This window comes from Stegodyphus dumicola, chromosome 5 (assembly GCF_044657685.1).
Source record: "Stegodyphus dumicola isolate Sdum_Otavi_A_Nest chromosome 5, ASM4465768v1".
In the NCBI taxonomy this organism is placed as follows: Eukaryota; Metazoa; Arthropoda; class Arachnida; order Araneae; family Eresidae; genus Stegodyphus; species Stegodyphus dumicola.
This window is the reverse complement of record NC_140772.1, coordinates 211,169,572-211,190,739: the sequence shown is the minus strand read 5'-3', so window position 1 is coordinate 211,190,739 and position 21,168 is coordinate 211,169,572. Positions and strand designations below refer to the sequence as shown.

General features: G+C 31.8%; 1 protein-coding gene across 1 annotated transcript in view; it reads right to left on the bottom strand.

Annotated features, from left to right (window-relative positions):
* The window catches only part of LOC118197676 (protein Skeletor, isoforms B/C-like), a 138,490-nt gene extending 120,031 nt beyond the window's left edge, over window positions 1-18,459 (bottom strand). Inside the window, exon 1 of the mRNA XM_035369209.2 lies at window positions 18,220-18,459. Coding sequence (XP_035225100.1) covers window positions 18,220-18,262 — 43 coding nt within the window. The 5' untranslated portion in view covers window positions 18,263-18,459. The remainder of the gene's footprint in view (window positions 1-18,219) is intronic.
* Between the last annotated feature and the right edge of the window lie 2,709 nt (window positions 18,460-21,168).

Here is a 21,168-nt window from a genome sequence, read left to right as displayed (position 1 = left end):
AAACTCTCCTTTCACTAGTGTATACATTTGGCCTTTGATGTATATTCGAATTAAAATACGGAGAGACACTTAAATTAAATACATTCAATTCACGAGAAAATGTTGCATACATAATAAATAATACAATATTGGCAGAGTGAAAATTTTTCAAATTGATGAAAATTATAAAAATTGGAAACCCATATGAAAAGACGAGATCTGCTTTTTCGTGTTACCTTTTCATTTTGATTAGAATATTATTTGCATGCAGTAACTAATTAAAGTGTACGTAGATCCTTTCTTCGAAAAAAATCCAATTATCCGAATTTTTGATTATCCGAATGGGGTCCGGTCCCAACTGATTCCGATAATTGGAGTTCTACTGTAATGCTGCCCGTATTTGGAATAGAGAATACCTGGCTCCATCAAAAGCAGAATGGATCAAAACATTTTTTCCTACAGTTTTTCTTCGAATAAAAGTTGATCAGACAGTATAGAAAGGGGATTCAAATTGTTTAACACTTTAAATAATCTGTAAAAATACATTTGTGAATTTTCCTTAATTACTAATAAGTATTTTCATTATCAAATTTTTAAAAACATTATATATATATATATATATATATATATATATATATATATATATATTCAATTATTTAGCCATGTCTCTTGCAAAATCTGAATATGGGCAGCATTCTAAAAGGTACTTTTTTCCTCCTTTCCGCATGCCTTCGTAATGTAACTGAAAGCATACTCGATGCTTATGTAAGATGTCCAGAGTTCAAGTCCCGATGAGAGCAATGTACATTTTTCACCTTTCCTGCTTTAAAAAAAAAAAAAAAAGTAATCAAACTAAAAGGTAGTGGACGATAATTTGTAACATCAGGATTTGCCGATTGGGTCCCCTAATCTCCAATCATCCTTTAAAAATTGGTTATATAAGATATTCTCTCCTTTCCGCATGCCTTAGCGGCGTAATTGAAAGCCCAGTCGAACGCGTATTCAAGAGGTTCAGGGTTCGAGCCCTGCACATTTTTCATCTCTCTTGTTTGAAAAACACTTAACGACTCTACAGTTCTTAATATTTAGCATTTGGTTTCTTTGCGTCTCCAAAAAAAGATTGTCTCCCTTATTATTATTTTTTTTTTACTTATTATGTGCTCCGCCCTTCGGCACTACACGGAAGGCAGAGATGCCGCGTGAAGGTCTTTTTAAGGGAAACTGGCTCGTATCCACGTTATGCATGGGGAAAACACGAAAACGCCCATGCAGCCGGCGCTTTCGGCTGTACTCGAACCCCGGACCGAACTACCAGTGTACAGCGGGTTTTAACCGCTTGGCCGCTGGTGGGCTTCCCTTATATTTTATCCGTATAAACGCATTCAGAAATGACAACCACAGAAAATGAAAGACCACATTGAAAGTATGCATCCTGCTAAGATAGGTATGAAACTGGAGTATTTCAAGAATCTTAAAGAAAAATGTGCGTATCATTCTAAAGAGGGGATTAAATCTTTTCTAAGACGTCTATTTTTGTAAATAATGAGGGAGGATTACAAGCCTCTTACAATACTTCTTAGTTAATTATGAAAGCCGGATATCCACATACCAGTGACGAAAACATAACATTACTAGCAGCGAACATATGAGAAATGCTTAGAGCACGCCTGGACAAATTATAACCAGCGCGTCACCGAGTGACCCATTTCATAATTTCAAGCGACCCAATTGAGTTAAAGGGGAGAAACATAATATATAAAAATAAATTATGAAACATAAATATGAAACAATCATTTGAAGAACATATAAAAAATAAGCTAAAAAGAAATAACAACAATAGCATTCTTGTTTGATTACTAAAGCTGCAGAACGAACATGCATTCTTAAAAATTGTAACATGATTTCAAGGAGAAATCGATAAATTTGGCAACGCCGATCCGTAATCCAGAATCCCAAAAAATTGGCTTTGCCATTTTGTCCGTATTCCATTAAACTTCTAAATTGGAGCAAATATATTCACACATGAATTTTATTTTAAATAACAACAACAGAGCTTAAGTAACAAAAATTCAAACACTTTTATTCGCCATAAGACGATTAACTATAAGCGAGATTTGATTAAATTGACGTCACAATTTCAACATCAGCGAAGCCATTGACATCACAGAGAAAAATAAAGTTTATTCAGTTGTGTTTGTTTTTACAATAATTTTTATATTGATTGTTTAAAAATTACAGCGTGTTGTAATTATTTTCTCAAAGAAATTTGTCTTATTATTCATCAATAAACTGTTCAAAACTGAAAATACCACTGACCTAAAACAGCTTGTGACTCTACATAGTTTGGGTCATTTTGACCTGCAGCTGGAAAAAGCTGCCAATGCCTGGTTTAGATGAATATAAGTATATGATGTTTTGCAAACTTTAATTTCATTTAAAAGTTAGAGTAACAGAAAGGATTAAAAAATCTATTGGTTTTAGTTATTTTTACGAAAGCTCTAAGAATACTAAAAAAAGTTGGAAAATTACTATTTCGAATCATATAATTTCCTTTTTTAATATGATGAGAAAAGCATGAAAAATTTTCCCAGCAGAATTTTAATGTTTAATATGTTAAATATTTTCTTACCTTAGATGTTTATAATACCTTTATTTTGAGAAAGAACTTCTAAAACGCAAACCGCAAAGAGAAAAAACATTTATAAACTTAAAAATAGAATATTGATTTAATTCTGATATTTAGGTAATTTTGCTTGATATTATATAACATCTCGAAGCAAATAATTTGATTATATGATATTCCAAAAATTTGTAACTTATAGTTTAGTTTAGACTTAAATTTATTTTAATTTATTTCGGAAATATATGCCCATGTCATGGTATGCCCATTGTCATGGTGCAATGCAGAACCATAACGTAAAGAACGCCAGAGAATTTCGGTGAAAATGAACTTGCATAAACAAAACTGACATTTTACAGAAATGCGCTTAATATATGCAAATTTTTACCAGAAATATACTGAAAGCATTCATTGAGAAAATAGCTTATAAAATCTACGTTTAAATCGTATCGTTCGAAGCAAACACGATTAAATTATGTTTTTGAATGAAAAAAATATTTGTGCATTTTGTACGAAGTGTCAATTATTCATTGCATGTTAAATTTAGGATTTAATTAATGAATATAAGCTACCTGTGTTGTGATTGCAATAGTTACGCAAAAGGGCACTTAAAATCCGACTGTCGAAGAGTTCTCTTGAGAAGCTGCTGTTAGGGTAATGTAATACAATATAATATACGGGATGCTGCAATCCTCCTGGCCAATAACAATCGGCCTCATGGTTTACGCAGCATACCCAACACATATTAAAATAAAAAAACAGTGAAAAACATCAAACTAAATTTTCCAATATTGTTCTATTGCCATTTATGAAGTTCATCGAATCCTTTGCAAATTTACGCTCTCTCTTGCGGCAACAGAATTCATTTATGTTACCATGGTTTCCCTAACATGTCCCAATAATACGCAGTCTTCAACGAAATGCCGTGCGTTGCCTTCAGCACTATAAAAACAAGACAACGAAACTATCAACTTCCATTTTCTAGTTTGTTCTAGTCCTACTGTGTAGAGAGGCATAAAAGTCTTATTGTAACCACCGATGTTCCAAATTCTTAGCAATTACAAATGCACTTCTTAACATATGCATGACAATAAATTGACCTAACCGCCCTAAAACACTGAATATGCAACAACACACTATCACAAATAATGATACAGTTTCTTTACAATTCAAATCTCAATGAAATTCCATTACAATATTCTGCCATAATTTAATAATAGAAAATTATTCAATCTCTTTTTTCTAAATGGTAATATTACAGTTCACGGAAAATTCCTGAAACTGTTGGTACGAGCAAATCTTTGCATATCTTTTTATTATTGCCTTTCTTATTTTATAATTTTTTCATCTTTAAACGAAAGAATTTCTCAATTCCAAAAGCACTTCTCGGTGACTAAATGCACGGAATTTCTTCTATAACCATCGTTTATAAGATTTGAATAATTCATTGTCATCCCACCTAAATAACAAATATTTTTGAACTTCCATGAATTATTCAAATTTTGAGACTGTTTAACAAAAACGTAGTTTAGAAATTCAGGCATTTGCAACATTCTACTTAATATCATGGCCAGTGACGTATTTAAGTAGCATTGCTGCGAAAAGTGTATTTTAGAAGTCACAAAAATTCTAAATTCTTAAAAAATAAGAAATTTAAATTGCAGTACTGCGCGACTGAGTGCTGCTGTTCGTTATCTTGTGATCAGATTTTTATCAAATTCCGACATTGCTGTTGCAAACCGTCCAAGAAATTTCCAAGCTGCGTTAAAATGAACTGCGTGAGATAGTAAATTTTGAAATCTTAGAAATGATTTCGAAATTTTATTAACTCGTTGAGTACCTTGAAAATGATTTCCAGTTGGTGCTTTTCGCGCTTACAAAATTTTAGGACAGCTGGTGCCTTTAGCACTTACAAAGATTTAGAACAGTTGATGCCTTACGCGCTTATGATAATTTAGAACAATTGCTGCCTATCGCACTTGCATGCATTTAGCTGGTGTCTTTCGTCCTTATAAAAATTTATAATTGCAAAACTCGGATAATTCAATGTGTAATTTGTATAAAATATTTATTTATTATAAAATATTTGTACATAAAATCCATTATTTACTAGCTCGTTCATGCAAGGATTGGTAATGAAAATTGTAAGTAAAATTTCTAAATGTTAAGTTCTTTTATGCAAAGTAAGGTTCATTGCTAGCTACAGTTTTTTTTTTTTTTTTTTTTTTTTTAGGGGGGGGGGGAATAGGGCTGCCGAGGAGAACACCAGAGGCGCTAATAGTTTCGAAACACCCTTTTTACCCGAATCACTTTTCACATTGTTGCCCCAAATATCGTCGCTATGTACTATTAAAAAATTAAATAAGGAAGAAACTGTACAATCCCTTTTGGGAAAAAGAGTCCTTTATTCTGTGTGTATGTACAGACATCACGCAAAAGAAATCGTCCAAATCGATATTTCCTTTGAGTATCGATACTTAAAATTTTTCAAGATAACAATACTTCTTTTACTTTGTGCAAAGAAGTACAAACGTAATAAATAATGACGAATCTCTATGTATGTAGTTATGTACCTGCCATTGTGGAAAAAAAAGATGCCACCTAGATCCACCGAATTTTTAACACACATCTTACCCCTGAACATGGGCACCGCGAAGCCCAAATTTCGAATTTTGATTGGCTTTTGATTTATTTCATATTTTTTACTGATTTAACGAACTTCTGTTTAAAAAACTCAGTGATTTGAAAGCGAGAAATGGCAACACTATTCGGAATAAAACATTTTTATCTCTGGCGAGCCAGACTTTTGCCATTCTACAAATTCAAATTTTGAAAAAAAAAATGTGTTCCCACTGCCTGAGATAGAATACGTATATTATCTAAACGCATCAGGTTTTTGCCGTGGTTTCAGCCAAACCATCATTTAAACACTTCGAGATTGACCAATTTCTGGGTCGGTGATTGTTTCTGTCAGTGTTAGTCTTAAGCATACCGTAAGATGTTTAACTTTCAAATTCAATTTTAGTATTACTGCTTAACAAACCAACCAACCAATAAACGCAGTAAAAATGTTAAAATAAAAAAAATATTTTTAAATATTTAAGTAAAAAAATTTAATTTAAAAATATTTTTCTACTTTTTAATTTGTTTTATTCAAAAATGACACTATCTGCAGTGTTAAAATCACTATGTATTTTTTTTCTTTTTTATAACTCTTTTAAACGGCTGGCTACTCGAGCAGCTTTAATCCCTTAATCCAAATTTTATTATCTATATGGAAATATTTTTGTTAAAATTTCATTTCAGCAAAGTTCGTTAATGCAATGTAAAGTTACTCTATACAGATTAGTACAGTATACAATATTAATAGTGTAGAATCATTATTCTGTTGATCTCGTGAATATCGTGAATATATGATGCAAATGTTTGTTTAGTTGGGTGCATATATCTCGCTTCTCCTTAAGAGGCAGCTTCTACATTTTCTCTTAATTGTTTGAATTTTATTGCCTAATTGATATATCCGTAGATACCGGTTTCTCGGAGCTTTATATGATATTTACTTGTCAGCGAATAAATGATGAGAAAGCGAACAAAATTCTAAAACTTTCCGTTTGTAGAGATTTAAGTTATTTTGAGGCCGGAAAGACAAAAAATGAGCAACACCTTCGCCGGGAATCGAACCATAGACCTCTGGAATACGCGCCCAGCGTGCAGACCACCACACTACGAAGGCATGCTAAAAAGGCGGGAGAAATACCTTATATACTCCCCCTTTAAAAGGGCGACTGGGCTTGTAGGGTAACCAGACGACAAATCCTGGGTATGGAGAATCATCATCCACCACCCTTTTAGTTCAGGCGCCACTGTAGAGACAATAGGTATTTTTTGAAATAGGAGAAGTGAAAAATGAGCAACGCCTTCATCGGGAATCGAACAACGGACCTCTGGAATACGCGCCCCGTGCAGACCACCACACTACGAAGGCATGCTAAGAAGGAGGGAGAAATATCTTATACGTTATTTAGCTATATATACTAGGATGAAGAGCTTATGAGCTATAAAGAACCGGAATTTCCTAAATAATGAACTATTTTACGAGCTACCGTATTAAATTATAAAAGAAATTCCTAAGATAACATCTAGAAATTTTAAATCAAGATCTTTATTGGAGCACTGGTCTTATACTGCTAAATTTTTCAAGAAACAACTCAACAATAAATGCCTTCTTTTACTGTTCCTACTCAATGCATAGATTCCAGAAAAACGTCCAAAAAATGCGTAGCATGAATGTAATAACGAAGTTTGTTTTTAGACAGAAAAAAGTATAAAAAAAGTGTTTCACAGAAAAATCACAGCAAACGCCTTACTTAAAACTTACTTTTGTTTTTAATTATTCTAATATATTTTTTATAAATTTAAGTTTAAAAATGTATGAAATATATTATTCTTCGTAAACGACATAGTATTATCTGCAATTCCAGAATGCAAAATATGTTCAAAATACTTCATTTACATGTATGGTTATTAATATCATTTTTATTATCTGTTACCTTCTAACCATTTCATTGTGAATGAAATAAGTTTATAGAAATATTTCATCTACTACATTCTTATAATATTTAAACACTTCTATCACGTTTTCCTATTCGTTATAAATTAAATAAGTGCATTTAAACTAGAACCTTAAAATACTATTTCCATAACCAGAAGGAATTTTATTGGTTTCATATAATAATAAGAGGAGAGTTGGCGTAGTTGTTTATGTGTGAAGATTTTTAATTATAATATGTATCTTGCTCGAAAGGTGAATATTTGAGACAGTCGAAGTTATTTCAAAAATATAAGTGAGATTTTTACTAAATTTGTAATTTCTAAGATTTTGTTTCTTTTAAAAGAACGCATTTTAAAAATTTTAATCAAATGGATGTTTTCTACAGACGCCGTTTGAACCATTATACTATGTTAAATTACAGCTTATAAAAAGAAAATTGGATTGTTAAGCTACTGTAAATGAAGTTCTCATAAAAATAGCATTACGTGTTAACTTAGTTGAACCAATAATGTACAAATTGTCCAAAAGAATTAAAGCAAAAGATTCAAGTTCAAATATACCCAATGAACTCAGAAACTCTTTTTCCAATCACGTCCGAGCTTATTTCTTAAAGCCTTTTAGAACCGACTGGATTCGGTTGTTCTTGCTCATTCTCCCAGAATGGATCGTTTGCGGTCGTGTAAGTCGGCTTTGATCGGGCCAATTAGAGCATCGAAAGATATTTTGAGTTAAGCAGCAACCTTCACGAGAAGTTCATTTAAAGGCTCAATCCGGATCATTGGCTAAAATGTATTGTGTGAAAGCTTCTAATATCTTTCTTCGGATAATTACAAATCCAGGTTAAATTATTTGCGAACAAAAGTTTCTTTTATGAACACATGTTAGAATAGCATAACATTCTTTAGTATACTTTCCAGATCAAGAAAGGCATATCATATACATATCTGCACTTCATCACAAAATAGCTGACTGGTAATTGAAAGCTACTGTAATGCTAATACTTATGAAGCTGGGTTCTGAAATGATTATTTAAAAATTTTCTTTTCTCATCTCGTTTTGCAAAATTACAGACTCAAAATCAAACCATTACTTCTTTGCGTTTTTCAAAATTACGAATTTCAAAGAAATAACTTGTACGTATATTATGGCTCATGATGTGAATACTTATTGAATTATGCCAAACTTTAAAATAAACATATATTGTTATTCCTGTAAACATATTTATATAAATTTCAAGAGTGGCCTCTTTTAAAAAAGGTCTTAGAATAGAATCGTACAGATTTTGATAAAATTTTCAGCTATCAGCCTTAATTCCCTTATTCGTCTGACGAAAATATTCTTCGCTTTTTTATGAGGAATTATTTCTGTACGCCAGACCCGCCAGCGGCCGAGCTGAACATTGATAAGTTCAAGTCGCTGAACATTAATAGTTCAGTTCAAAGTTCTAATCCAGCGAACGATTTGACAGCATGGGCCCTTTCGTCGATTTCCCCATTTGTAACGTTCATATGAGTCAGTTTCCCTTAGAAAGTCCTCCTCCGCGAAGGCATTCCTCCCTTAGGCAGAGAACTCTTCAGGCTTTCCCGTAATCACATAAATCAAATCAGTTTCTGGATAGCAGACTATTATATAATAAAACAAAATCTTTTGTTTAAAAGATAGATCATACAGTGATTAGATTCTAAGATTATAATTTTTGTACTGTAAGAAAGTCTCAGAAATATAACTTTCACACTTTGGAACAGGGTGTATTGTCACAAAACCTTGTTAGAAGATTCAGTTTTGGTTTCTCAATTTCTTTTCTAACCTTTCAAGCAAATTATGTTCTTATTTGCAATTGTAAAAGAGGCCACAAAATGTAACCTCTTTTACAAATCTTCAAAATTTACCTCTTTTCTTAATGCTACAAAATGTAGCCTCTTTTCTTAATGTCACTTTTCTCTTGGATAAATTTCGAAGTGGTTAAAAACTGCCCTAAGCCATCTCGGAAAACCTGATAATAGCATGAGCAGGAGTCTATATCCTGCTGATACCATGTAACGTCAAGATAAAGTTCCACATTGTTTTTTTGTTAGCATTTAGTATAAAAATGACCGTCAGAAAACGTGTCATAGCAAAATCGTCTTTTCTTGCCAGAGTAACTAATTTTTTGAATTACTGAAAACAAATATATCCAAATAATGCTATAAAGGCATATAATTTTTAATTTGAGTTAAAAAACTTTTAAATAAAGTAAAGAGTTCCAATTCATCATAACGCTCAACTGGCTTCTTTAAATCTTCAAAAATATACAAGTAAAAATATTAAAAATCAAAATAATATTACGGAAATATGATAATTTTCAGCAAATGTACTGCATTTAGCACTGAATGAATGTCTAAGATTAGTATTACAAAATACATATACGAAACCTTTAAATTTCAGATGCTTGCGATTTACGTTTTTGTTATGCATTCTTACTGATTTTAATAGGTACTTGAAAATATTATTTAATTAAAAATATTTTTAAAAAATTCTGAAAGCTTTCAGATTTTACATTACCCCCAAGGGGTGTTTTTTAACGTTTTTCGTACTACCTTTATTTATTAAATATCATGCTCTTCTCACTTAAACAATATAATTCAGTTCAATAGAAATATCACAAAATAATTTTTAAATGAGCGTATCTTTAAAATTTCCGATACACAGTCTCGCGCCCTGGAGATAAAAATGCTTTTCCGTACGACGTTGTCATTGCTCCCTTCGAAATCGTTGAGCTTGTTAATTAAAAATTCGTTAAAGTGTTACAAAATATGAAATCGATAATAAAACAAATTTCAGGTTCCAAATTTGGGCTTTCCAGATGCCCATATTCAGTGGAAGATTACGTTATTCAAAATTAGATGGCTCTAGGAACCGTTGTTTTATCACAATGCGAGAAACATACATACATTTATGCAGATTCTTCATTACTTAATTTCATTAAATATAACACAGGGCAGTAATATTTTGTGGCAACAATTTGAAAAGTGAACTGATAGTTATAGCGAACCAACGCAAAATGCCAAAACGAAATTAATAGCCCTTGTGGGCTAACGCCCTTTGGGCTAATAAGAACTTTATCTCGTTAAAATATTCAAAATGTGTATTTTTATCAAAATGTCAAATCGAAAGCTTTTGTAATATCTTCATTTCCTTGTTATATGTAAAATAATAGCAGAAACATTCACATCGAATCTTATTTTTTAACCCAAGTAACAACTTAAGAACTAAAAATAATTCATTAATTTATTACAATCACTATATTCTGACATCCAGATGTGCTACAGAAAGAGGAAAAAAGAAGCTACTATAGTTATTTCTTCCCAGCTTGTGAAATCGTTTTCTTGAGAAGAAAAAATAAACTTGTTGCTCGCATGCTGTCACTCAAACATCATCTGTCATCATTAGACGATTTTACTAAACTAACTTTACATAAAGCAAAGTCTGTGCAAGTAACAATAAATAAAAACTGCGATTTTCTTAACATCCAAAAGTAAACCTATTCAAATCCTAAAATTTCGAAGAAAGATGCAGTTAGTTCTGCATCGGCAATCATGGACAGTGCACATCCGGGTTTTATGCCACGCACGTCATATCACTGTTGATTTCTACGTCACTCACACGCCCTGAACGAAGAGTAATTTTCAAGAGTAACAACTCACTGAAATCTCTTTGCCAATAGCGTGACCAGCGTTTGAATCAACAAGGCATGTCCGGCCCTGTCAGAAGACAGCGAAAAAAAATTCCTTTGGTAAATCTGGAACAGAAGAGGAGAAAAATAGGGCGGAATCTGGACATCCTGTGACATCTATCTTTTCACCTAAATCAACAAGCACTCGGGATCATATGATGATGGGGTTGTCAAGAAATGAGTTCTTGTCATCTTTATTCCAGAATAGCTCTCAAATCGTCCTCTATTCGCCAAAGTATTTTTTTTACTTTTATGTTAAATTAAATGGGATGTTTCTTGCTGTTCAGATAAGAAAATCCTTTGTGAAGTCGCAAAGCGCTTTATAGCCTTTTCTTTTTCTTGATGAATTACTTTCCAAGTATCTTCAGAAAAGGAATCAAATAATATCCTTAATGGCTGAATCATTATTAAAATATTTAATTCCGACAAATGATTAGCTGACAATGAAAAATTTAATGTTAATTCTATGGTTAAATTATATATTCAGTTTAAAATAATCAAAGCTGCTATCTTCACAATTAGTTTCCAACACATACATCTCCCCATTTATTCATTTCTTGTTAAAATATGTTCAAAATATTATCTCAAAAAAAGTTTCAAAAAATTTGATTTAAATTAAATAAAAAAAAATACAAAGGAAGTGCATAGTCAGTTTCCATTAAAGTAAGAATTAGCATTCAAGCTTTTCCATCAAAAGACGACGAAGTATTGGATTCATATGCCAATCTAAAACCTGGTGTACAGGCATTATGAAGCTAGTAACGTTAACGAATTTTAAAGGGCTATTTTATGTTGTTTACTGCTATTTTGTGTATTTTATTATAAATTAAGCCAAACCGTCTTTAACAATTCGATTCTACTCTACATCACTGTGAACAACCAGTTTAATGAAAATACAACTCATCCTCTCCCAGAAAAGATTATCACAGCATTCATTATTAAGCTTACCAAAGTACAATAAATACTAATATCGATTTAAAAAGAATTGGTGTAACGCTGACTAAAAAAACTTCCAAGGAATTTTCGTTGAATATTATATCTGTTTTTAAAAAGAGAGTTTACCAAAGTTAATTTCTGAACAATTTAAATTTATGTAAGCAGACATACAACAATACAGTCTGCAACTTCTATCGTTGTTAAATTTTTCTGAACCAATTCTTCCTTATACAAATCAATACTTTATCTTGAATTTTTGGTCATATAATTTTCAGTGTTGCAACTACTTATGCTGCCCAACCGCGGCAGTGGTTAGCCTCGTTGACTGCCATGCCGAAGAGCCCGGATTTGAATCCATAATAAAGACGTTGGTGTGTTGGTGTATTTAATTATGGCAAAGCACACGAGGGCTATCTGCCTAAGGGGAGGGATGCCTTTCGTGGAGGACTTTTTAAGGGAAACTGGCTCGTATACACGTTACACATGAGGAAAACCACGAAAACGCCCATGCAGCCAGCCCGTTTGCGGGATTCGAACCTCGGACCGAACTACCAGTGTTCAGCGACTTTACCGCTCGGCCGCTGGTAGGCTCCCATAATAAAGACATGAATGCTCGTGAATGTATAGTGTCGATGCGGCATGTCGGCACTCTAAATATGCGGCAAGCCGAAATTCTTCTGGTGTCGTTTGGTGGGAGGGGAGAAAGGTGGGAGATCCGAGGGCCCCTTCATCAAATTGAGAGTGGAACTGAGCTAAATCGCCCTGTCACCTATATGACGCTCGAAGCTGTTGCCAACGGCAGACGCATCTTGCGCTCCTTGCCACAAAGTATTTCGTGGCCTTGTTCTAATGTTACTGTCAGACAAATGAGATAAGTCACAACAACAACTATTTAAACAAAGTTTAGATTTATAGGAATGATTTTTAACATGACAGCAAACAAAAGAAATTAGAAAAAATAGCCATCAAATGAAAGATTTATAGTTAAATTTTATTTTAACGTGTGAATTTTTTTATTTATTAGTCCAAAGCGGCTTTGTCCCTGAAGGACTATTGTTTTCGTTTTGCGATTTTTCGTTGAATCACTATAAATGTCAGTTTCACTTTTCCAACTGTTGCCACCAAATGTTAGAATACTGCATTATATTTGAAGAAATTAAATAATGAAAAATCTGCATAAATGAATGTATATTTCTCGCATTCTGATAAAACAATGGTACATAAAGCCATCGAATTGTGAATGGCGTAATCCTACTGCGAATATGGGCATGTGGAATTTGTTTTATTATCGACTGCATATTTTGTAAAACTTTAACGAATTTTTGAGTAACAAACTCAACTATCTGAAAGCGAGCAATGGCAACAATCTACGGTGGAACAAAGCCTTTTTATCTCCAGCGCGCGGAACTGTGTATCGGAAATTCTAAAGATAGGCTCATTTTAAAATTATTTTGCGACATTGCTATTGAACTGAAATTTATGGTTTAAGTGCGAAGAACATGATATTTAATAAATAAAGGTAACACACAAAACGTTAAAAAAACGCCCCTTTGTACGTAATTTAATATCTGAAACCTTTCAGATTTTTTTTGTTATTATTTTTTATTTATTCATTTATTTATCATGAAATTATCCAAATTCTACTTTACTGTCAAATATTTTTTCTATTCTTAACTTTATCGTGAGTTAAACTAAATTTGAATTAAATATATTTGAGAAACTACTTGCTGTCTCAGTTCATTAATGAATCCCCTTTGAGAGTACTAAAAATGGCAAGGAGAAGAGGAAGAAATTGCGAGTAATTTTATAAAAATCCTAGCTAAATTAACTTTAATTTGCTGGCTAGATCTTTACTTGAACTGTAAAGCGACTTTTACAGACGGCACTTCTGGTATTTACAAATTGAGCCAGTACATTTGGCTGCAACTCAAAATAGAAATATAAAGTTAAAACTAAATTAAATAATCAGTGAAAGCTGCACAGAGATAATTAACCCAAGTTGGCTCTAAGCCCTACCACCGACGTACACAAACCGGCAATTAATATGCACGGCCGTAAAATAGCAAGGTTAACTCAGTGAAATAACGTGGCTGAACGGCAGAACATACTTTGTCTGAAGTAACTCAGACACCAACTTTAATAGTATCTCTCTACCATACTTTAGATATCACGCAAAACTGAATTATTATCCTGACAGGGAAAGGAAATGAAAGAAGATAGAAAAGACAAATATCTAAACAAAACTAGTTAATTTAAAACTAAAATAACATTCCTTACAATTTTATAAGAAACATTGATTAATTAAATAGATGACAGCTGCAAAAAAAGAAAGCTAATTACAGCGACTGAAAAGCGAAAGAGTTCTACAAATCTGTTTAATTAAACTTCAAAACACATTGATTCATCTGGATGAATCACGGCAATTAAAACTCAATTCCTCAGTCCAATACAGAAAACAGCAAGAAACACAAAGAAACAGCTCTCTGTTTTACGCTCAACGTATCAGTCAACAAGACTTGCTTTTTCTTTTTATTTTATCGACCAATTTACATTACATATTAGCATAAGTGAGTGAAAATGAGTAACATAAATATAAAATTGGAGAAAGGCGTATAAATTAAGGAATGAAAACTAAAGAAGCTAATTAAAACATACTTTACCAAATTTCTTTTCAGAATTCATATTCATAACGTTTCAGTAAATTTTTCGTATATATTTAGATTTATGTTTTAGTTATATTATTTCACAAAACTTCAGTTAATTTTTTTTTCTTGTTACTTAATTTACTCCGTTTAGTTTTCTACTTCTAAACTCTGTTTATCATAATTTGTATTAATAAAAAAGCCTTAAAATCAGAAAAACATTTAAAATACCGATCAGATAAACATTAAAATATATGATTAATTTAATACTTTTATGAACCCATTTTTTTAATCGAATCATAATGGTAATTATTGATGAAGATTGTTTCATTTTTTCCGATCGAATCACTAGCTGGAATTTCGTCAATTACATACTCACAATGAATAAATTAATCACAATGAACAAATGAATCACAATGGACAAATGAATCACAATGAGCGAATGAATGATTACTCATTCAAAGAATGGAGTAAAAGCATAAAAGTATAGATTGTTATGATGAAAAACATTTACTATTTAAGGCAAAAAGGATTAAATATTCAAAACTGTATTAGCGTTGATTTCAGGGTAAATAAATCTAAGCCTCTCCGTTCACCTTTGACTAAAGGTCGCATTTTTGTACGGCTGAAAAACGTACCAAAGCACAAAAGCTTTGAAAAACATGCGTTTAAATAAGTGTTTTTACTAGCGTAAAGGGCGTTAGCCCAGAAGGGCTATTAATTTCGTTTTGGCATTTTTCGTCGAAAACTTTAAAAGTCTGAATCACTTTTAGAATTGTTGCCACCAATTACTATCGCCCTGTACTATATTTAAAGAAATTAATAATGAAGAATCTGCATTTATGCATGTTTCGCATATTGCGACAAAACAACAGTACATAGATCCACCAAATTTTGAGTAACGTACGTCTCTACCCGAATATGGACAACTGGAAGCCCAAATTTGTAATTTGGACTTTATTATATTATATATTCATATTCTGTAAAGCAATTTTGAGTTTCTGATTAAAAAATTCAACGATTTCAAAGCGACCAATAGCAATACTGTACGGGAAAAAATAAGATTTTTATCTCCAGCGCTCGAGGCTGTGTATCGGAAATTTTATGCTCTTTTTAAATTATTTTGTGATAGTTGAATTGAATTTTATGATTTTAGTGAGAAGAACATCCTATTTAATAAATAAAGGTAACACACATAGCATTAAGGAAACGCCCCTTTCGACGCAATATAAAACCTAAAAGCTCTCAGATATATATACATTAATTTCAGTAAAAAATTAAGTTCTGTTCCATTGCCTTTATTTCGGTTTTTTGCAGAATGTTTCTATAAAAATACTTGCCGTGTAATTATGTATTGCGTAATTTTGTTTTTAATATTAAAATTCTGATCTTCTTAATTATTTCTATAGTAGAATTCATATATTCATATTTATGTTATATTTTTAAAATTTAAAACTTTATTGCTCCCTTTCGCTCACGTGTTATCGTGAATAAGTAGAAAACATAAGTTAAGTATAAAAGTGAAATAATACATTATTCTTGTATTTTTATGATGGTAGTAAACATATTTCGAATTTAACCAGTTTTATTAAAAATATACAAAGTGGCTACCATTGAGTACTGATTATATAGACTCAATTTATTTATCTTAAAAGACATAGCAACTTGTTGTTTGTGTAAAACATATTGACTGATTCTCATTCGATCTAAAATAAATTCTCAAACGTGAAGTTCTAAAGTTATCTAGAATTTTATTTTGATTCAGTTTGCTGTTTCTTAACTTTATAAATTCGTATTTAAATATCTGAAGTTTTCTTAGTTCTAATGCAGTGAAATCAAATACCCTTTTCTATTCTCAAAATTACTCATTTTAATTAACAAAAACCTGAAAGCTCTTAAATTTTATATTACGTCCAAAGAGCCGTTTACTCGCTTTGAAATCGTCGAGTTTCTTAATCAAAAAGTCTTTAAAGTTTTACAAAAATAAAACAAATTCGAAATATAAAATTCAGGCTTCCTTTTTCGGATGGAGGATTACGTTATTCAAAATTTGGTACGATCGTTTTTCACAGTGCGAAATATACATATATTCATGCAGATTCTTCATTATTTATTTATTATTTAATTTCTTTAAATATAATACAGGGCGATAATAGTTGGTGGCAAAAATTTAGAAAAGGAGACGCCGTTTATAGTTAACCAATGCAAAATACTGTTTTGAGACTAATAGTCCTTCTTGGCTAACGTTCGTTTGAGCTAAAAATGCGTTTTACATTAAGTGTAGCCCATGCTCGTAAAGTTTTTAATATATGTCGGCATTTCTGATTTCCATGGAAAAAATCGTTCATTTTTCAGTCATTTAAAATTCATCCACCTACAGTTGAAAGTAATCTGTATATTTGTATCATTTTAAATTTATTTAGTTTACCAAGAGATGCGCGGTAAGATCGATGAACACTTGAAGTTCCATCTGAGTTCAAATCCCGGAGAAATGGATGCGGCATGAACGTTTTCATGGTTCTTACCCGTGAATATTATCCAATTTTTCTTTTTTAAGATTTAATATTTCTTCTCACTACTGAGAATTTACAAATATTAATCGCATCAAAAGTTTCGGACTCGTTTTATTCCTTTTGATCTCTTACAATAAAGCAAATGTTCGTAACAGTTGAGTACCCTGTTTTTAATATACTTTCTCGACTTACTTACATTATTATTAAGTATGTACAATATTAATGTACGTTATTTTATTATGGAAGAAAAACCATAAAATGAGATATACACCATTTTTCATAAAAGATCTTAATTAATAGTCATTTAATGTATCAAAAAGAAAATCATCTTAGCAAAATCACTTAACAATTCAAACAGCTATGATATAATATAGGCAAGACTATTGTACAACTTTCAGAATGGTGAGGATTTTCTTTCTGGCTTAAGTCACAACTGGCAAAAAGGATTCCACATCAGAAGCAATTTTTTTTTTCGGTAATGAAAATTATTTAATTGATTTGAGCTAAGTTGATTTTTAGTCCAAAGGGATTTTGCCCCTGAGGGACTACTGCTTTCGTTTTGCGATTTTGCGTCGAATCATTTTGAATGTCCGTTTCACTTTTCATACTGTTGCCACCAAATATTATCGCCCTGTATTATATTTGAAGAAATTAAATAATGAATAATCTGCATAAATGTATGCATGTTTCTGCAAATGTGATAAAACAACGGTACCTAGAGTCAGCCAAATTTGAATTACGTAATACTGCTGCGAATATGGGCATGTGAAAGCCCAAATTTAAAATTTCGAATTTGTTTTATTATCGATTTTATATTTTGTAAAACTTTAACGAATTTTTCATGAACAAACTCAAGCATTTCAAAGCGAACAATGGCAACGTTATACAGAAAAAACATTTTTATCTCCAGCGCCTGTGACTGTGTATCGGAAATTCTAAATATATGCTCATTTCAAAATTATTTTACGATATTGCTCTTGAACTGAATTGTATGGTTTAAGTGTGAAGAACGTGATATTTAATAAATAAAGGTAACACAAAATGTTACAAAAACGCCTCTTTGGACGTAATTTAAAATCTGAAACCTTTCAGATTTTCTTTTTAAAAGTTTTTTCTCCTGGTGGGAAAACTAATAAATCTGTTATAAAAGAATGAATTGGTATTATTTAAGACAACATTATGATATCTTGCTAAAACTTAATAACAAAAAAAAAAGAGTTTCCTGTCATTTGCAAATAGACGAAAAAAGAGATGTTCGCACTTACCGTTCAATATCAACCACCCCGAAACAATCCACCGCAGTCCCATGTCAACAGCTGAAACCACGTGCGTCTAATGTTTGTAAAAGCCCGTCTCAGTTGGTCAGAGCAAAAGCACAGAAACCCACATACACTTCTAACGAGAACTTCTTTAATAACGACGCAACAGGTTTCTTCTTTTCTGAGTCTTTGGAGCAATGACCGTTACGGATATAGAAGCCCAATGAGAAAGCGCTTCAGGGCCCGCTAGGCCTTCCGATGACCTGGAATTGCAGCCCTCCTAAAGCCGGCTGGTAATTCCTCTTTCGCGTGGATTGATTACTACAAGGGTTGTTGCCGTCAGGCTTGGGCAGCAGCGGATTTCGCTGTGGTCAGGGAAGAATAGGTTTGCTCAAGATCTCCATGAATGGATGGAAATACACAAAATTGCCAAACACAGCGAGAGATATCCGTGATAACTTTTGAAACTATCTATAGGGGAGTCATTTCTGGAACTAAAAATAGTAATAGTTGCATTCTGGGAATTTTTCAAAGGGGGGGGGGTAAATTAATATTCGATGACCTATCACTGATTTTGTTTTTCTTGAGGTTTTGTTCCTAAAATATAGCTGCGTAATTAGTAAATTGTTTCATTTTGCGTGACCAGGTTGCTTAATATGTGACAAACAGCGAAATTCAAAATTCTTGGTTTCATTAGGAAAATAGATACTTAAACAAGAAAAAAATACTAATTAGTAATTAATGGGAAACTACGAATGTAATTCAAAATTACTTTGTGCTTTATAAAATGTTCTAGACTTTCAGTATACCCTAAATAACTCGATATTAAAATTTTATGTCTGACCGAATTAAAAGTCACTTCTTTTAACTCAATTTTTTTTCAAGAACTGTAATTAATATTGGTTTTGTAACCTGAATATTTTATTAATTGTTTGCGAAGTTTCTTCTCAAAAAGTAAAGTAGTATAAAAATATTAATATATAATTGATAAAGATATAATTAATTATGATAAAATTTGAAAATGTTATGTTCAACTCTGCAACTATTTATTAGCAGGTGATTTTAATGTCTAGTTATTTAAGTATTTGCCTTACTATGTGAAGATTCAATGTGAAGTTAATTATATGTAAAAGTTTTTTTTTTTTCTTTTTCCCCTTATTCTGTTGTTAATTCGGACTGGATTGAATTAGATTATTAAATTTTGGCAGAGATCACCATGATTGTCTGTCACTGTAAAGAAATACATTTGTGGAGAAGTTTCTAAGAGAAACAACTATCTGTTTACGTTACAAATGATGAAAACTTCGGGAAATCAGCTCGCTGAATCACCGCGAATGGTACTTGACATTAGCTCCCAGTATTTCCTCATTAACTTCTGTTGAGCCTCTTATTAATTTAAGCAATTTTAAATTGTCCGGTGTTCGATCTCTGGGCTGGGCAAAGTTGACTGACCCCTTCATCCCTTGAGTGAGTCGATAAAATGAGTACCAAGCTCGCTTGCGGACTAAACACCGGAGGTCCTGCGACAAACTGACCACTTGTCCAGGGTATATGCTCGTGCACCCCGGGGCCAACGGCCAGGAAAGCAGACATCAGAACTTGGCTCATTGCAGGCCATGGCTCACTAAGGCCTGATAAGCCAATGAGTTTAGTTTAGTTTAATTTTAAATTTCCATAGTTTTAACATGATCCATTGAAACTAATTATCATGCAGAACGCCTTAGAAAAAGAATCATTATGGCAAAAACAACATAATGAATAAAAATTGCTTAAATTTCTCAGTAATATTTTTTGTTTAATAATTAATTTGTTAATATATTAAAACCTTATATTAGCTCTATTCTACTTAATATTTACTAAGTAGCCAAACCGACACATTCAAATAGATCAGAAATTTTAATATACTCATTAATGAATTGATCAGGATTACAAATATTAGTTTAATTATGCACTGAATTATACATTTATTGCCTAATGAACTTAACATTATTGTTAAGCAACAAATGTGTCGTTAAAGATGGTGCGTTAAGATCAAAATCTTAACCATCAGATTTTAATTAATATTTCACTAAACTTAAGATTTTCAGTTTTTATCATAAAATAAATTATTTTTCAAATAAATTATACAGGAGACAGGAGACCACTGGGTGAGCAGCTGTGCCGCCATGAAGACTTTCTGCTTTATTGCTCACTCAGTGGGACTACGTTTATTTAAAATTTTATATTACAATAAAAATTTTGATTATGATGTATACATAATTTTGACATATACTTGACATACATTGAAAGAATTCATAATAATATTAACAGAAATTTTGATGGTACAAACATAAATTATACAGAAAGGTATGGTTTTTTACTTTCCAGTTTAATCTTTAATCCACAGTCCTCAGTTTTTTTAACTGAATCGTTAATTTTTTTACGAACGCTGATTTGATTACCTACAGGATTTTATTGCAACTTTAAAGGCTCTTTACCGTATAACATATTAAACCCAATATGTATTACTATTATAAAACAACTTGATCAGAATATTTTATAATTTCGCTTTATTAATGGAAGTATTCTGGAGGAACAACAGTTTTCTGACGTATATATTAGTCAACAGAATGCATCAGTATTTCAAAATAAACGAAATAACAAATGCATGATAGTTCAGAGTATGCGAATGATGCTGCCATACAGCGGGTCAAGCGTTCGTATACCGTATTTTCGTTTTTCGTGACCTATATTGATAACTGTTACTGACAACTGTTATTTAGTATACCTCTGCAAAAGTGTAAGGGGCCTTGTATAACTTGTAAACTTTAAAACGAGCAATAAAAGAAGAGATGTTGAACAAAATGTTGATTAGTAGAAAAACAGTTCGAAATATTTTTATAATATTTATTTAATGTAATTATAGAATAAATAAATAAGGTGCACACGAAAGAGAATGTTTAATTTTCAGGACAT